Below are 19029 nucleotides of genomic sequence, written 5' to 3'. Positions count from 1 at the left end.
GATTTTCTGGAAATTAATTTTTTTGTAAATTGTAAAGCATATAAGGTTTACGGTGAAAATGCCAATTCTGCAAATAATATATTTGGCTATTACAAGACATTATTTTTTTATTCTAAAAGCTCCTGACTGCATCTCACAGCGGTCTGTGACGTACGTCCCCGCAGCGGCTGCGTGCCCACGCAATTACCGCGCGCGGTGTCATCCTTGAACACGCAGTCAGGTGTCGCGCCTCGATCACGCTGCCGGCGGACGCCCTCGTCGATAGGCTGCAGCTTGAACCAGTCATTTATTTATTTATTTTATTTTTATTTCCTTTGCGTTGCTGTTTGACTCGCGGGGATAAAAAAAATGCAAAGGAACGCGTGACGTAGCAAGAGCGCCCGAACGTGTGTGTATGTGTATGCATGTGTGTGTGTGCGCGCGCGTGTGTGGAAGAAATTATTAACGTGCGGCGCGCGCCAGGCGGGGAGGAGGAGGAGGAGAAGAAGCCTGAGTGTGTAGCTTCCCGGGCAGACTCGTGTTGTCGGCGGCTGTGAGGCGCAGCTCCAGTCGGTAACAACACCGGGGCAGACGTGCCCAGGTTCACGCGAGGGTTCGGCTCGCAGCCCGCGGTGCGAAAGTGACTTTAACCCAGCGGACCTTCCAACACGCCGAAGCCCTCCCCTCCCTCCCTTCCCTTCCTGGATGTAGCGACGTCTCATCACCAAGAAGCCGCTCGAGTGACCGCTGGCTCGGACCTCCATTTCAGGTGAGTTTGTTCGGTTAGCAACTTCTCCGGGCGGCCGACTAGTGGGCTGAAAAGGCGGCTAGTTTCTGGGGACGCATATCCGCGTTGCGCGTTGCTAGCGGATATGTTGGGACTCCAACCGGACGGGGGGTTGGGGGGGTTATCATTTTTAGGGGGCTCCTGAGCTTTAGTTTACAACCCCCCCGCCAAAAAAAAACATGTTACAAGCTACCATATGGCTTAAGAGGAAGCACGAAGGCGTGCCAACATTTACAGTTTTAATGTCTGGTTTCTCCTTTTACCCCCCCTCCGTGCAGACCGCTGGTGAGTAAAAATAAAACTATATCTAACCGAGGTTTGCAGTGAAAGGGGGGGCGAGGACTCCACCGGAGCCGGAGGATGCTGCAGTAGACCCTCGCCTGTCGCCGCGGGGTGTGGTTGGCAAACAGGACAAACATCCTCCCTCCAGCAGCACCCTTTCATCTCCTGTTTGACAGCCCATTAGGCGGGGGGCAGACCACATCACATTAGGCCAACATCTTCCAGCATATTTTATCTTATTTATTTATTTATTTTTCTTTGGCTCCTCTGCTCGCTGTCTGTCAGAGGTCTGCTGTTGTGTCAGGCGGCTCTGGGGGCTCATAAATCTGCCTCAGTGGACAGCCAACATGTGCTGCACACTCACTCCTGTTTGATCAGAGCCTGTCTGACGTCTGTTTTTTTTTTTTAAATAAATCACACATGAAGACTGGGGGCACTGTCTCACCCTGGATACAAAATCTTGACAGTCTCTCCCAATTTACCTTTCACTTGGGGTGGGGAATCTTTAGACCCCTCGCCATTCGGTTACGATTCAGATGGCCACGATCTGTTATGATGCATCCATTATTGCACTTTGAACAAAATCCTGAGCGTAGACTCTCTCAGGCCTAAATGATGCAAAACACATTGCTCTACGCTGCAGCGTAAAACAGATTTTATTCCAACAAGATTATGGGAACTTAATGAACAAAAGTAGTCACACGGTGACATAAGCTTGTGTGGAAACATGCCAACGTGCGTCACGCGTTAGAGCTATGTTGCCCGCTTTTTTCAGTGTTTCCTTGACTTTGTTTTTTGTCCCATTGTGGAGTGTGGGGACGGCTGCATTAGTATATCTAAGTGCACCCTGGTATTCAACCACTGAATGCAGACTCAAATCCTTCACAATAAAAGTTGCAGTGGGCTTTAAAATTTGCTTTGCCTTTGCCAAGTTAGGTGGAAACTTTGGCTACCACCGAACTAGTAGCTACCACCGACCGTTTTACTTCTCCCTCTTGGTGGAAACATGTGAACAACTTGTACGGCTCCTGTTAGCGTATTTGTTCCCCCTTTAACTTCATGATTCAGGAGGTGGCGTCTCATGTCCCCGGCAGCCATCTCGTTCTCGTCTCTGTCGCGTGGACGCCAGAAACGCTCCGAGCTGCACTTCCACCCTTTCAGAATTCCAACTTTTGCATTCCTCAACGTGACGTTATTAACGTGAAATAGTAGTGGAGCTTTGCAACTTCGAAATCAATTCAGAAACTGTTCATGTCTGTGTCGCGACTCATCGAAAAATAAATTATAACCCCACCCTACCCTTTCACCTACTCTTTTTCCACTTCTACTCTTCTGAGCATAATTTGTAAGACTTATTCCTCATTCCTAATCCCACCTCTCCCTTCATATCCCTGCCATCCTGAGCCTAATGCTCTGAGAGATAAGAATAATCCACTGGTCTATTACCTCCGTGTATTTGACTCTTATTACAGTATCTCTTTAGCCTGTGCATGAGAATATACGGCTTCATGACTGACATGTCCTTCTGAGGGAATGACGTAATTATTGCTAATCTACACTCAGACGCACTTGTGTGCAACAGCGTACACATACATCCAGTTATTGTTTCTGTTCAGGCTGAAAGCACACAATGCCTCCAGAAAGAATGAGCAGAATTGCACGTTAATAAGGTGGTTAAAGCCCGAGCAAGAAAACCAGCGTTAAAACACAAGCAAACGAGACTTAAATCTAGAGAGGACCTTGGGGCTTATTTGTTTGGGTTGACTAATCAACAGGGTCAGTTACTTGAAGTCGTTAAGCTGTCATAGTAGTTTTCAGGTCATAGACTCCACCGGTGTTGCTCTTGGCTGGGTCACTAAGCCCTTTAAAACTATGAGTCTTAATGCTGCTGTGTGTGTGCGTGCGTGTGAGGACAGTGGAGGGATGTCTGGAGTAGTGCCAGACCTTTTCTGATGCTCTACAATCTGCCGATGCTGATGTGACTGCAGTGTGAAGGTACATGTGTGTGTGTGTGTCCAGCACGAACGAGGACACGTCCTGTGCGGCGGTTTGTCCCTCACGGATCACATGACAAAAACCAACCAGAGGTTTTGTTTGAACTCCCATTTGCCTCTGTATTTATTGGAGCTCTTGTACGTTTCAGTGATGTTTGGTTAAAGTTTGACACTCTGTAGACGTGTGTGGTCCGTCTGGCTTTGAGGAAGTCCATCTGTAAGTGTGCAGTAAACTTGTGGCTGATGTATGCTTAACATGCTGAATTGTCTAAAGCCGGAAGTTGGCTTCTAAAATGTAGTACGATAATAATAATAATAATAATAATCTGTAAGGCCTGCAGTTTTACGTTAAAATCTACTGCTTTCCACAACTTTACACCGTTTTAAAACTTATAGTATTTCTAGGTTTTGTGTCCTGGTTTAGAGGAATACAATAGTGCTGCAGAAACAATCCAAGGTGTGTCTCTTTTTAAAACTGTTCAGCAATTTATAAAACGGTAAAATAGGTTGCTAGTTAAGACAGTGAACAAATGCAATTAGACTCACTTTGATGAGGCTGTAAACTTTTTAAAAAGACAAGTTGGCTGCCAAACAGCAGGCGGATAAACTTGTTTTTTTAAGCCCTCCAAGGAGTTTAAGTATCACATTATCAACCGTCTCCAGCTGTTGCAACTGACTACTTTCCTTACCAGATTAGTTACTAAACGGTTTCACAGCCTGCGTTCACAGTCAGATCTTTCAGCTGAATGCTAAAAGCCCTTAAGTGTTTCTTGAACACATCGTGAGGAGGGTTTTCCTGAGAAAGTTAGTCACACTATATTCAGCTTGACTTCGAGATCGAGGTTGAAACATCAGGCCGCTACAAGCTTTTCTTTTAAGTGCAGCATTGTAAAGAGGTATATGCAACTTTTCCACTGCCCCACAGTCACTGTTCATTTCTACTGCTGCAGACGTCTCATCACCACTTTTATAATCACTTCTTTACTACAGCTGGAGCTGAGTGAATAAGCTGCAGCACTTCAGCTGATCCTTTGTACATTCACTGCATTTATCTGGTTCTTGAAGTTAATTTTTATTCAATTTATGTGGCTGGTTGCAAAACAGTACTTGACTGATTCGGTTTTAATCATCCTGATCGTTTAATTCAGTCAAGAATGTGGGATTTTATCAGGGATTTATGGGTGATTGGAGGAAAGGTAATGAGCGGGCTGTCATTTGTCTGTGTTGAAAGGTGTACCTCTAATGTAAGCTGTCTATACTTGAAATAAATGAGGTAATTTAAGGTCTTTGACCTGTGCTGGCTTTCGTTTGCTTCTCTCAAAGTTAAAGGTGCTTGTTAGCATCACAGTGCCCCTATAAACTGTTCCAGTCCCCTATATAACATTCCTGGTTTTCAATGAGCTATAAACTTTGAGTTTTAGTGCCTGGTTGCCATCTTGGGAACATGTGGGATTTCTGGGAACTGTGGGTGTTGTGTGTTTTCTAGTCTGCATTCGCTTGTTGGTAAAGTTAAATTACTATTTTTTTAATTCTAACTTTTTTGTGCCGCTGTAGACAAATATTGATAGAAGCAATGATCAGATAAACCTCTGTCAATAACAGTATCACATAATGAAAAGCTCAAAAAGAGAAAGATTTAACATTACAATGTTTATGAGTGTGACTTTGTTGTTTTGGCTATCAACGCCTTGTACAAATAAAAAGTGCTGACCATATGATTGACGTGCATCAGGTCTTTGAGGAAAAAAAGTTCAATCCAGTCTCCTTAATCTAAAAAAACAAACATCTGAAACAATCCGTTATGCCTCTGAGCCATTTCAGTGGAGTGACACAGACACAGGTATAAACATGAAAATGGTGGCAGGCAAATTTCACCACACAACCCAACTTTGACCCGCTGTAAATAGAAACATCTTTGTTGTTTATGTGAATAAGAGATGAGGACTTTTGGTGCAGATGTGAATATGTGTCATCTGTGTCTGTCCCTAGTTGTTCACTTTAGGGCTCAGAGAGTGTGTGCTTGTTTCAGTGCTCTCTGTGTGTGAATGATTTCTCTCTCTGCGCCTTTCTGTGTCTCTGAATGAGAGTGAGATCAGTAACATCGTGCGAGAAAGACTGGGGTGGAGAGATGGAGCGAGATCAGGAAATGTAAGAAAAGAAGGGGAGATGGTCGAAGCTAGAAAAGGTCTGCAATCCATTTTTTTTTCTTCCTTCTTTGTTCTTTGTGTGTTATCTTGCCTGCATATCTTATAGGATCTATGCTCTTCCATCAGTCTTTTATTCGGTTTCTCTCCCATCTTTGGTTATCACGCTGAGTGCTGTGTTCAAATTAATTTAGAAGGAGCTCCCTTGCACGCTAGCATCGATGTGTCTCTCTCAGCCGACCTCAGTTGAAAGAGGGATTCCAGATTTCAGCAACATTTGTGCAAGCATGCGTGTGTTTTTTATGTACAACCTTCATTCAGTTCATGGGTGTTTTTATCCACCGTTAGGATTCTTTTTTTTTTTTCCGTCATCCTTTGCAAAGGGAGGATGAAAGTATTTAAGAGCAAGGGTTGCCTTGGTAACAATTTCTGCCATCTGTTTATGTTGGATGGATGTGTGGACAAAGATGGAAGTGTCTGAGGTCTGAATGCGTCCCTCGTTGTAGCATTATTTATTTAATAGGTCGGCAAAAAGACTTGAAGGTTACTGGGTTACAATTCTCTCCAAGAGGAGGTTGGAGGAATCCGTTTTCACCTCAGTGAATTTAAAGCAAAACATGTCGTCAGCTGGAACAAAGTAGGGAAGAAGATAAATAAACATTTATCGAAATCATTTTGTTTTTGAGTTGGTTTGCATGCCACAGTTCACTTTTTTATATCTTAGTCAAAGGCAATGCCAAGTATTTGATTATTGATTTTTTTTTTTCTTATCAAAAATACCAGCTGTACTTATGTAATTTTTTTTATAACTCCAAATTGAGTTGATATAGTAGTTTCTTTTAAAATGTGAAGCTGTACTGGATGTACTGGAAGCAAATCTTGAAATTGTATTGTGTTGATGGGTGTAGAGGAAGGATTGTTCTGTATGAGTCTGTACAAAATTCACAAGATCACCTGTTTTGACAGTAACTAGAATTAAAACAGAATGGGCTAATAACCTTTTATTGGTCTATTTTGGTAGGACTTTCTTGCTACAGGATGTTTAGGGTGAATTTATTAAATATGGATGAAAACAACAGTAATAAAGATGTCAAATGCTGTTAAAGAGTTTCAGTTAAAATTGTGTTTTTAATTGAATTGTATTACTAGATAATTGCTTTCAACACACCCAACATGAAAGCAAGTTTAAAACTCAAAGTGATTCACCGATTCTTCCAGACTGAAGTCAATGATCTAGTGTAAATGTTTTGTTGTGGCAACTATTACGGGGCACAGCTGACAAAGTGTCTGAACTGATGAAAGTGGTTATGTCAGTAGCTGAATTATTTCCTTACTGAGACCTACTTCTTGTAGATACTTTGTAGAAAACGGGAACAGTCAAAGTTGTGCTTTTTCGATCAAACAGGAAAACAAGTCAGATAAGTTTGCGTTGATTTGCCTTTTTTTGACCTTGCGTGCTTTGCAGTGTAATTGCTTAAACAATATATTGTGCAGCTACACTGTAAACACAAAAAAGAAAGCAATGGAAAAAGTAAACATGAATGAGAAAGATTTCTAACCTGAATCAGTCATTTTCTTTGGACTCCATCTCTGCAGGATGTTTGTGTTCGATGAATTTCCAGTTAAGTTATAAATGAGTGATGTATCTGAAGTTCATTTTAACTAAGAGCAGAGGAATATTAAAGCCTTTTGATGTGATGGGTTTATTTTCCTAAAGAAAGAAAGAAAAGTACAGGTATAGTCTACTGACAGCTAAATGAAACCATGGTGGCCAAACACATTTTCATGCACTGCGAAGCTTCTCAGTGCAATCCAGGGAGTGAAACAGGACTATGATAAATGGCCCTTGTGTGCGTAAAGAGAAAATGGTGACAGAGGAGAGTGTAAACGTTGTTCTCAAAATAGTCTGCTTTACTATACTGTGGTGTGTCATGTGAACTGGACCCTCCTAGCGTGTTGTACAAGGTAGTTTTTTATAACCTACTTTTGAACACCGACTCACTTTTCCCATTTTTTTTCTCTCTCTGCCTGTCTGCCTCTGTCAAACAGAAAGTCCCAACATCCTCAAGCAACGATGTAGATGGTGGTGGAGACGTGATGGTGATCATGATGATGATGCAGGGCACTGCAGGGAGGAGCAGTGACTGACACTCTCCTCCGTTTCGCCACATCCTGCACTCTATGTCTGTCCTGAGAGGACAGCTAGAGTGCTATGTCATCAATTACACCCCCATCGGCCCAACCCCCTAAAAAGGGAAGGAAGCCGGAGAAATCAGAGGTGATGGCCGATTCACCGCAGGCCACCAACGAGGAACTCAGGAACAAACTCATGGACATTCAGATCGAGCTGCAGCAGGAGCGGGGCAAGGTGAGACGGAGGGAAAAAAGGAGGAGTTGAGTGTGAAACTGAGAATCATGGTTCTAGAAATGTAATCACCTGTCAGAATGCAGTTTAAACAAAAAGTTAATTATGCATGTTTTTCATTTTCTCATGAAAACAGTGTTCAGAGATAGTCATTTGTTCAGTAACGGTTAGGTCTTAACATCAACAGCTTCACATTGTCCATAGAACTATGAGTCAGGATAGTGTCAAAAAAAACCAACAGCCAACATGGAAGTCAAGTCAGGCTTTTATAGTAAAATGTTCAAACAGAAACCCTTTCCTTCTGAAAAAGCACATGATTGCAAGCGATCTGCTAAAAGGCAGATGGGTGCAGAAAAAAAAATAAAAAAACATCTTTCTGAAAACCGGTTTCTGAAGTCTTTGGCAGTAGCAAAGGTATACATTTCAAGAAGCATTCATCTGTAGTGTAATGTCAAATGGTGATGAGCAGATTACTTTTCTGTACCCAACCCATATAAATATTTCATAATCAACCGAAGTTGACTTGATTTGCACATAAAGCCTTAACCTTACCTGTGATAGCTCTCGTTAATGTAAATTTAATCTAATCTGTTATCTTCCTTCTGTTTTTATAAACTTACTGTAATAAAATATGCTACTCTGCAGTTTGGTAATACTGAGCTTAGGAAAGCTAAAAGTCCTGAAATGACTCTGGACTCAGCAGAGCTGTACAGCAACGCTTTGGAGAAAAAATAGGAGAAAGTTCAAAGGAAAGATGTCCTTGACTTGTAGGATCATTCCCAGGAAGCAGGGCTATTTGTCTGTACTTGCATCCTCTGTCTGACACCAGACTTCCTCTTTGTTCTCTTTGTTTTTGGACAGTGACACTACAAGCAATGAAAGTCAGCTTTTTTTTGCTGTTTTATGATGAAGCACAAACTTTCATGCATACATACTGTGATATGGAGACGCAAAAAACTGTGTCTCGATGTTTGAGTGCGATCGTTTGTTCTTTGTCGTGCTCTTCTCACAGGTCTGCAAGCTCCGCGAGCGTCTGCAGGAACAGCGGCAAGCTCGGGAGCTTGAGCAGCACAAACATGCCGTGGCGCTCACTGACCTGCGCGCCAAACTTCACGAGGAAAAGCTGCGCGAGGTAGCGTCTGCCCGCGAGGCCCTGGCGCGGCAGCACGAAGCCGAGTTGGCTCGGGCGATCAAGATCCGGGACGCGGAGGTGCAGAGGCTCCAGGGTCTCGTAAATGCACTGAGGGACGGAGCTGCTGACAAGCTCAAAAACGCTCTTCTCGCAGAGGCTCGAGAGGAGGCCAGGAGAGCGTTTGATGGGGAGAGAATAAAGCTACAGCAGGAGGTAGGTTTAATCATGTATGCGGGTGACAGAGGACTGCTAAACGGTCTCACTCTTCATGTACTGTAACAGCTATATAAAATCTAGTTTAGTGCATGTTGTGATCTCACAGATGTTTGAGGACTTTTTCTTTAGTCCCTCTGATGATAAAAGCACTTTTTGTAGGAGTGAGTGTGTGGTGTGTCCACATTCTTTTAAGACTTGACACACCTTTGTATATTTGCTGCTGAAAAACAGGAAGCAAGTTTGCAAAGTTTGTTGCCAGACTATTGTTTCGCTGCAACTTCCCCAGACAAACAGGGCATCGGCATAACAGCCTAATTGAATCAGAAGTGTAAATAAATGTTTGAATCTTTATTGCTTTCTTGTGTGTATTCTGGTGTGTGTTGATGTTTTTATTGTGTGTATTGGGGGTGGGGGTTGTTTCTTTAGATTCAGGAGCAGAAATTGGCCAGGAAACAAGCTGAGGAAGCGTTGGCAACTGCTCTTCAAGCTGATAAAGCTAAAGCAGCTGATCTCCGCACGGCTTATCAACAGCACCAAGATGAGGTGCATCGCATTAAGCGAGACTGTGAGAAAGACATCCGCAGACTGGTAAGACCACATTAAACTAGGGTGAAATGCATACAGGATGTGTCTTACCTGTTTAAGTATTCAGACAATGGATGATAAATGGACTTACACTAAAAACGGTTGTAATTTCATGATATAAGGCTGATGCACATATTAGTTATATTTTTTAAGTTCTTATATGGATGCACTGGATGTGCTCTGGACAGGTAAGCAGACTAACACAAGGCTAGCACAGAAAAAGAGACAGCTATACAGGCCCCGTTTAGAAACACCAGTTAGAATAATCTGCATGATTTTAGACCATATGGTGACCCTGAAATACCCAGAATAAACTCTTATAGGCACAATGAGAGCATCTAAACTCCTACATGAAAGGACTTTGGCTGCTTTTTGCACTCATTTTCAGTGTAGTACCTGACCAGTGTTTATTTTGTTGTTGTTTGTTAATCATGCAGGCATGCAAAGGTTCCTGAACCTTAAGAATAAACCAATATTGTGTCAAAACATAGTAGACAACTTAACATAGTACCAGTTTTGAATTAGATATTTAAGCACTTTGTTCTCAGCATCTTGTTACAAAACCACAATTTTTTTTTTTATTTTTTTTTTAACCACATGCTGCACAGTTTGCTGCAGTAGCTTGGCGTTCAATGTCATGGTCTTGTAATCCTGAGGCTGCAGGTTCGAGCCCAGGTTGCGGTAGAAAGGGCATCCGGCGTAAAACAATTGCCATTCACCATCATTTATGCGAGTTTGCCCGCTGTGGCGACCCCTGAAGAAGGGAGCAGCCAAAAGAAGAAGAACAACAACTGCACAGTTTGCTGTCATGGTCGGCTACAAGAACCGGACTGAAGAGAAACTTTGAAAGACTCATCTTTAATGGATTAAAAGAAAGTCTGTCTCCTTAGAAGCAAAGTATATAAAAAAATAGGGACAATTTAAAACTTTTGCACAGTACTGTAAAACCTTTTGCATGGAGAGGTACTATAAAATGAGGGGTTTTATACTGTCCCAGTGCCTAATATCATAATTTATGTTGCAGGCTAACCAGTTAAACCCAGCAGCTGTTATTTTTATAGTCCATATCTGTCCTGACTATATTTAAATATTATCAAGAGTCTCCTCAAACCACCATCTGTTTTCCTTCTGCTGCAGTTCACTTCCAGCTCAGAGCTTATCTTACCAATGTTGTATGAAGGTTAGAGGGTAATTGTGCTGCATTTGTCTTTTTTTTTATCTCCACCATGTTGTTGTGCTTATCTCCAAGACTAAAATTCTGTATACCTGCTTCAGTTACTCCTAAACCTCTTTCCATACAGCGGGGCTATAATAACAGGCCGACGTAAAGGAATGTCTGAGTGAGAAAACTTGCGGGGGAAAAAAAAAGAATACGTTGTTGACAGATGAAAAGGAGGCAATGCAGGAAATACGGGTGTTAAAGAACAAAATACAGAAGGAAGTAGAAGTGGTAACAATGCCAGACACAACTGTGTGAAGTCAGGGGAAGACGTAAGCTTCTAAAGTCAATCACAGCTGAAGAACAGTGTTTGAAATTAGATTTTAGAACCGAGTTGAGTTTCAGTCTCTTCTCTGGAACTTGATCTCAAAAATATCTGCACGTCATTCATTGTCAACTTTTTTTTTTTTTTTTAGGAATAGCGATTTGGCTCTTTGAAAGCTGCCTGTTTAATTCACTAACCCAGCTCCTGTCCGCCCCCCTTCTGTAGATGGATGAGTTGAAGGCGAAGGACCGGGTGGTGTGTGCTCTGGAGAGAGAGCTGGGGGCGCAGGCTGGCTACACCCAGAAGCTTCAGCTTCAAAAGGAAGCCCTGGACGAGCAGCTGGGTCAGGTACGGGAGGCTGAACGATACAACCACGGCAGCCCCAAGCGAGAGGCGGTCCCTGGCCTAGGAGAAAATCCAGACCTGCTTAATAACCAGGTATACATGCACAGACGCACACACAAACCATGTGCGTGCAGATGATAACACATCGACAGTACATGTGTGCATGAATGCATTCATACTCGTGAAACCACTTAGGTTCTGAAACACACATATTGTTTGTGCATAAGGCCAAATTAAAGCAGTTTTTTTTTTCTAAAACCTGTTTCAATGCTGTGTTTATAGATTCTAGTGTAAGGGTTTTTTAATATAAATTTATATTTAGATCGAATGAATTCTTTACTTGACATGAAAACAAATAAATCAAATTAATCATACAAACTGACAGGTAAATGTAGTAGCAGTTTTTAAAGGATGCTGAAGCCTGTAACCGCCTGTTGTTGCAGTGGAGTTGGCTAATTTCCTGATATGTTGTAGCAACAAAAAAGGTACATTTTAAAACCCACCTATATATTTTTTTTTATTCATACAGCTCTTTTTATAGATTCTAACCAACTCCATAAAATGAGTCTTATTGAAATTTCACCTTTTTTTCATTGACAAAGATGAAAACTCTAGTTTTTTTTTTTTTTAAACTTAGGATTACTTCCACATACAGATTCCCACTTTGAAATGCCAACTCATCTTTCATCCCGTCACCTCCTCTTTTTTTGTCCACCTCCATTGCCTACCTGCCTGCCTGCCTGCCTGCCTGCATGTTCTCCCCTTTTTTCAGTTTTTGTCTGCCTCCTCCTCCCCTCTCCCCCCTGCTCAACAGGAGGCCGAGGAGCGAGACATGAGGAGGTTCCAGCTGAAAATCGCAGAGCTTCACTCCGTCATTAGGAAACTGGAGGACAGAAATGCACTGCTGGCGGACGAGAGGAACGAACTAGTGAGGAACATGCATGCAGATGCACAAACTGCACACTTATTGTTAGCACAAATTAATATATAAAAACACATTAATTTGTTTATAAAATGTGTATTAAAACATTTAGCCTTGAATCCTACCTCCTAAACAAAGCCGAAATTCTTTGTAAGCAAAGGTCAGGACATAAGATTTCCCCACCCTGTTTCCTTCCTCTGTTCAGCTGAAGCGGGTGCGAGAGGCAGAGAGCCAAATGAAGCCCATGTTTGAGAAGAATAAGCGCCTGTCCAAGAAGAACGATGACCTCCTGCAGACGCTGCAGCGTATGGAGGAGAAACTCAAGAATCTGAGTCGCACAAATGCAGAAATGGTGAGTTGAGCCTTCTCTTATTGTCATGCCTTTCTTCTTTTGTGTTATTACATGAAACTTATACATAAAACTTCAACTACTTTAAAGTCATAAAAGATGTTGTTTTATTTAGAAGAGGAAATTAGATGTGTTGTTATTTTGTCTGTCACTGAGCCTTTTATTATAAAGAAAACGGGACCTCTGCGGGCAGTTGTAAGCGTTAAACACAATTTTGCCTCCGTTTCCCTTCCTCAGAAGGAAAAGGCTTCCTCCTCTCGGCCACCCTCACAGCAGCAACCCACTCAGCTGAAGCGAACAAGCTCCCTGACTGACCTTACCCACGCCCACGAGGAACAGGAAGTGGAGTTCCTCAAGCTGCAGATTACTGAGCAACGTCGCATCATTGATGAGCTCACGCAGGTCAGGACTTCATTCAAAACACTAAGGCCACATGTAAATAAATCAGTCACTTACCTTTCATTTATTACAGTACTGAATTTAAAATATGAATATCTTCCTTGAGATATATATAGTTTTGTGCTTTTATTTTCTAAGCTCCTTAGATCATCTATAAATTAATTTTCATGCTGATTTGTCAACAGATGTGCACGAAATGTATCAGTGTTAGCTTTACATTATTTCATATCATTATCTGCTCAAACATGCAATTCATTGTAACGCTACCAGTCTTAGGTTTATATCTCTATATTTTTGATTTCTGTTAGCAATAACTTGAATACTTTCAGGGAAGTAAGTGTTTTACTTTTTCATTTTAATAATATTCAGAGCGTTATTTGCACGAGTGATCGAAAGTTATACATTATTGACTGAACACTGATGTGCAAAGCATTTTATCCTGCTGACAGGTCAATGTTTTATCATATCAATCTTTTTGATTTTTGTGTCTTTGCAGAGAAGTCAGATTTGCTAGAGATGAAATACGAGGTTCTTATTTGGTCTGTGTTTGCCTTTAGGAACGTGACAGATCAGTGATGAACAAGAAAAACAGGAGGAAACCACCCAAGCTGGGAAACGTAAGCATCCATATTGTTTTAAATCTTCTGGTAATCCAACAATGTGTATCTTAGCAACTGTCCTATCTGTGGTTGATGGAGCCTTGAGTATTTCCTCAGTTGGTAGTCTGACTGTGTGTTTGTGTTTAATTGGACTCAAGGGACAATGATGGCAGCATGAGGATACACTCATCTCCTGCATGAGCAATTCCCACAGCTAGTTGATTTTTTTTTTTCTTCCTTTGTTGATTTGTTTTTTGTGTATTTATTGTTATTGTTGGACAATTACCACACCCTGAAGACAACATCTGCTGCTAATAGCCTAATATTTTAGCGTAAAGTGAAAGTGATTGGAAAAATAGTTGCTTTGAAGTGTGACTGCATTTAGGAGGGCATGTTCGGGCTTATCTATCAGGTGACATTTTGGAGTTCGTGATGTTGCTGGGAGGAGGGGTTTGTAGTTATATGACATAGATTTTGCTCCCATCGTTCTCCTCTTGGATCCAGTTTCTGAGTTTGTCCTGTTTGAACAGAGTAACGGGCAGCCACTTGAGTTTTGGAGCGGCGTGCAGAGATTTCACTCACTGTTTGGGAATTTAAAACGCAGGCAGAAGACTGGATAAGACCTAAACAGAAGCTGGCCTCAGGTTTTTCTTTTTTTTAAGGAGTGGTTGGATTGTAACCAGAAACTTCATTGTCTGCTTTTTCATTTTGTGTGGGAGTGCAAAAGAAAAAAAAAAATTTTCAAATCACTGAAGCTCTGGATTATACTCTGCAGATAATTTGCTATTGTGCAAGAAATAATAGACATGTTTTAAATATATTTTTTAGTTTAGTGCTTTCCTAAACCATGACAGAATATTTCCTTCTTATCCTCTATTTTTCCGCCTTCATTTGTTTGTGTGCCCTGGTCTGCCTTTATTTCTCTGGTTGCCAGGAGATGACTTATAAACATGATGGTAAGGACATTGTGGGAAAAGCTAATGATAAGAATGAAGTCAACAAAGATGCAATGACTTGATCTGGTTTATATAAAATTTAATATTTCATAGGATGAGACTGCCCGTCTTTGGCAACATTTTAGACAAAATGCTGATAATTTGTAACACATGTTTATATTGAAAGAGGCTGTTTCATGTGTGCATGTCTTCTTATATTCTACTCTGCAGAGGCATGTTGTGGAGACATATTTTGGATTTGATGAGGAGTCGATAGACTCTGAGACCTCGTCTCTGACCTCCTATAACACTGACCTGACTGACCGCACTCCTGCCACTCCTGAGGAGGATTTGGAAGAGGTAGTTCTTTGCCTACTTTAAGAAAAAAAAAAAAACACACTGGAACTTCTGGAATATGTGAAGCTAAAAGTGGAAAGGAAGGTTAACAAATATATTATGCATGAGTAAAGTTAAAGTGTCTTAACTTGACTCCATTTTTTTGTTTAATAACAGACTGTTTCCCGTGAAGAGTCAGAGCTTCGTTTTCGTCAGCTCACCAGAGAATATCAGGCTCTTCAACGGGCTTACGCGCTCCTGCAGGAGCAGGTTGGGGGCTCCCTGGATGCTGAGAGGGAGGCCAGGGTTTGTATTTGCCTCCTTTCTGTGAAGCCCTACTTACTTAATTATAGGACTCTGATATAACTTTGCAGTTAAAAGAATGTAGTAAGTCTATTGGTGCTCAAATCAACAATGGCTGATGTTCCCTCCCACAGAATCGTGAGCAGCTGCAGATGGAGCTCAGCAGCTGCCAGGCAAAGATTGTGGACCTGGAGAAAACCCTTGCAGAGAGGGGGCAGGTAGTAAAGCCAGGGGATGGGGACAGGAGCTCACCGGTCCTGCTCTTATTGGCCCTTCTGCATGTCTGTCTGGCTGCTCTGCTTTTTGGATGGCGCTATGCTGACCAGGTGTACCACAGAATCCTGTGACAACTCTTCCTGCATGTGTGACCTCAGTTCTGTGGCTGCATGCTCGGCTTCACCTTCTGTCCTTACTGTTGTTGGTGGCATTTATTTCTTATCACGTGTCTTTGTCCTGCGAAACACAAAGAGAGGGCTTGAATTATGTTAATTTCAGTTCGCTGTGAATCAAAGCATACACAAGATGTTTATGTTTTTGACTTAATTGTTTAAAATGTATTAAAATGCACAGCTTATTATGGTTTGTGTAAAAGTCATGAAGAGAATAAAGACTTGCCTATCATGTCTAAAACATTAACAGTTTGAGAAACTCAGTTATTTTATATATAAATATTGTTAAAGCTGGTGTAAAATTTCCTGTTTCACTGCATGGTGCATGTTCCACTGTGGCTTCATTCAGTTCTGTTTTTCTGATTTGTTTTTCTGCTGTCCATCTCAAATTGCCTTTTGTTCCTCTTTTATTGTGAACTCTTGACTGTGAATGCAGCTTTTTTTTTTCCTCAGGAGTGGGCTTTCCTTGTCTGGATCAATAAACTTTGGTTACTGATACTCTCTGCTCCTGTCATTTTGTGTATGTGTTAAGTTTGCACGTGTCATTTCTTTGAGATGATTGCTGAGCTGTGTGTTTTGGTTTTGCTGCTTGTGAAAATTGTGAAATCTTTACTCACTCCACCCTGTCATCAGGGATTTTTACTTCCTTTAGCTGTAAAGTGTCATTTCTTTGCTGATGTTGTGTTTGGTTGTAATGGCAGGACTCAAAGTGGGTGGAGGAGAAACAATACTTGATCAGGACCAACAAGGAGCTGCACGAGAAGGTAGATTACATAATATCTGTCATGACATGCGTTAGCTTTCTCATTTTAATGTTCTTTTAGTGCTGGCTAGAGTTGTAGAGAGTTCCTAAAACTAAACCTCATTAGTTTTAGGAAATGTAAATCTGGCTTTCAATAAATCCTTTTCTCCCTTCTTGCTTTTCTTTTTTGAGCAATGACTTAAAACTTTACTGGATAGATTTGAGATTTTAATGATTCAAATCAGCAACTGACTAAGCATTAAAAATATAGGTGCATGACAGTCTGTATCCATTCAATAAATCAGCTTAAAGTGATAATTCAGATCTTTTGAAGTGGAGTTCTGGGGAAAGGTTATGAACATTTAACCTTCCTGAAGCCCTTGAAGGAGAGAGACAGAGGTAGAGAAGCCCTTGTAACTTCAGGTCAATTTGATCCGAAGGCCACGGGAGGATTAATAACACACCTGTTGTCGATGGCTCTTGGAACAACCTCAGTTAGGAGAAATGGTTTCATTTTAATCAGATTGACAAGATAACTTTAGTCTAAACAAAGCAAGGCAAAGAACAAATTGGATTACTGATATTTTAAAACAATTTGAGCCTCAGAAATCTCACAGCGGTTCATGCTAAAACAATTTGATAAATCCCTACGTCGTTTCATGTTACACAGTTGTTCCTGCCTAAAGACAAAAACACACACACCTGCAAAGTCCACTGGAATGTGTGTGGGATAGTCAATCTGTTGGTGGTTATTTCTGCAGAAATATAATGATTTCTGTGGGAAGTGCCTGAGGCTGCACTGGGAGTGCTACAGCTAGCTGCTGCTGTTAGTTGTTGTGAACAACCTTTAAATTCTCCTTTAAATAAATGTGTAATGCAGAGTTGGCAGCAATGTAAACTGTTAGCTCATCAATCTGGTCAGAATGAGGTCAGTCTAAGCACTATCTGCAACAGGTAAGATAGTAATTGTTCATAACTTTTTCACAGAACTTCACTCAAAAGATCTAAACTACCAGTTTTGCTCAGTGATCTATGGATATCTTCAGTTGTGTATTATTTGTCTGCGCGGCTTTGCAAACGTTCCCGGATTATGCTCCGTTTTGTTCCCCGCAGATCTGCGCGCTGCAGCAGGCGGAGTCGCGGCTGCAGGCTGAGGTTCGGGACGCCCGGGACCAAAACGAGCTGCTCGAATTCAGAATGCTGGAACTTGAAGTAAGAGACTGTACCGCCATCAAACTGCCACCAGGAGGCGACAATAACAATCTCAGTTCTTGGAGGAAAACATACATACAGTGACCCACAAGACACGCACATGGACAATCCTTTACCTCCAGACAGTTCCTTACTGTTCCTCGTTGTATGCATCTGTGTTTCCCTGTTCTGCATGGCAGCTGTGTGCAACCCCCCCATTGAACTGTCCTTTTTATGAACAAATGTGTAAAGATGAATATAATTTTTACTGAAATAAAATATATTTAAGTTCACCATCCATTTCAAACTTTAATTTTGTCTGTCATTTTTTTGAATGCATGCTTTACTGTTTGCTTACATTTTTCATAAAGTAAAAAACAGTGAAATACAGAATAAAATTCTTTATAATTACAATTATACAAAGTGGTATATGGGTTAAGTATAATTGCATCATCATTTCAGTCAGTCCTAATTTTTTTGTGCTGCAGTTTTGTCTCCATGTTGGAAAAAAAAATGACATTATTAGTTTTGAGTTTTAGCATGCCTCCCTGTTGGTTTTGTTTTTTTTTCCTTGAAAGTTTTTGGGTTTTCACCTCCGTTTTGGCAGATCCTGACCAATATTTTCAGTGTCATGTAAGTAAATCCTCATTCCCTCCCATTTCACCCTCCATACTGTTATCTGCATTCAGTACAAGTTATTTTATTCCTCTCACTGCTCACCACTTTCAGTGTTGTTTATAAATCATTACTGTAGGGCTGCTATAGAAATGTCTAATACTGACACGGTGCATGCTCTTGTAGGAAAGAGAGCGGAGATCCCCTGCCCTTAATTTCCACATGTCTACATTTCCTGAGAACAGTAGCAGTGCCCTGCAGATCTACTGTCACCAGGAGGGAGTGAAGGTACGTTTTATCCATAAGCAAACATTTACTTTAAGGGTTTCTTACATACAATACGATGTCCTGGTTTTCACCTGTCTTACAGGATGTAATTATCCCTGAGCTGATGAAGAAGCTGGATATTCTGGGTGATAATGGGGTTAGTTTGATCACACTGTTGAATTGATACACCTTCCAGTTTTAAATCTGTTCAGTCGGATCATTTCTCATAACTTTTCTTTTTTGATTATTTCCTGTAGAATCTCAGAAATGAGGAGCAGGTTGCTGTGATCCAGGCTGGGACGGTGATCTCACTCTGTGAAAAGGTCAGTGGAAAGTTTATCACTTTGCGTATTTGTTTCCACACAATGGACATGCGCTGCTGCTGCGTTTTACCCCTATTGACCCACTGAACTACAGTTAATGTTACACAATATGAAACTGGTCAATTTTTTGTCTCTGCGCAGTGGTTGAAGCAAATAGATAACACAGAGGCCGCCCTCACACAGAAGATGATCGACTTGGAAAATGATAAGGTGAGAAATTGATTCATAAATGCCGCCTTAATTAAAAAAACAATGAAAACACACTTATTTAAAGCTCTGAGTTAGTATTTAATCATACCTTAAAACACAAATTGCAAATTACATTTTAAGACTTCTATATCAAGTT

General features: G+C 41.2%; 1 protein-coding gene and 1 long non-coding RNA gene across 2 annotated transcripts in view; one reads left to right on the top strand and one right to left on the bottom strand.

Moving 5' to 3' along the window:
* Positions 1 to 203: 203 nt before the first annotated feature.
* Positions 204 to 19029, top strand: part of jakmip1 (janus kinase and microtubule interacting protein 1) — a 22534-nt gene continuing 3708 nt past the window's right edge. The window contains exons 1-18 of the mRNA XM_017428288.3: positions 204 to 748; positions 7236 to 7554; positions 8564 to 8896; positions 9326 to 9487; positions 11194 to 11406; positions 12128 to 12241; positions 12441 to 12587; positions 12822 to 12986; positions 13541 to 13600; positions 14749 to 14877; positions 15031 to 15159; positions 15291 to 15374; positions 16247 to 16309; positions 17401 to 17499; positions 18280 to 18381; positions 18464 to 18517; positions 18618 to 18683; positions 18825 to 18893. Of these exons, the coding sequence (XP_017283777.1) occupies positions 7399 to 7554; positions 8564 to 8896; positions 9326 to 9487; positions 11194 to 11406; positions 12128 to 12241; positions 12441 to 12587; positions 12822 to 12986; positions 13541 to 13600; positions 14749 to 14877; positions 15031 to 15159; positions 15291 to 15374; positions 16247 to 16309; positions 17401 to 17499; positions 18280 to 18381; positions 18464 to 18517; positions 18618 to 18683; positions 18825 to 18893 (2145 nt within the window). The 5' untranslated portion in view covers positions 204 to 748; positions 7236 to 7398. The remainder of the gene's footprint in view (positions 749 to 7235; positions 7555 to 8563; positions 8897 to 9325; positions 9488 to 11193; positions 11407 to 12127; positions 12242 to 12440; positions 12588 to 12821; positions 12987 to 13540; positions 13601 to 14748; positions 14878 to 15030; positions 15160 to 15290; positions 15375 to 16246; positions 16310 to 17400; positions 17500 to 18279; positions 18382 to 18463; positions 18518 to 18617; positions 18684 to 18824; positions 18894 to 19029) is intronic.
* LOC119617350 overlaps positions 15471 to 19029 on the bottom strand; it is a 7197-nt gene continuing 3638 nt past the window's right edge. Inside the window, exon 2 of the long non-coding RNA XR_005233586.1 lies at positions 15471 to 15609. This is a non-coding gene — a long non-coding RNA (uncharacterized LOC119617350). The remainder of the gene's footprint in view (positions 15610 to 19029) is intronic.

The sequence above is a fragment of the Kryptolebias marmoratus genome, linkage group LG9, assembly GCF_001649575.2.
Source record: "Kryptolebias marmoratus isolate JLee-2015 linkage group LG9, ASM164957v2, whole genome shotgun sequence".
Taxonomy (NCBI): domain Eukaryota; kingdom Metazoa; phylum Chordata; class Actinopteri; order Cyprinodontiformes; family Rivulidae; genus Kryptolebias; species Kryptolebias marmoratus.
The sequence above is the reverse complement of the archived record's forward strand: the minus strand, read 5'-3'. Positions and strand labels throughout refer to the sequence as shown.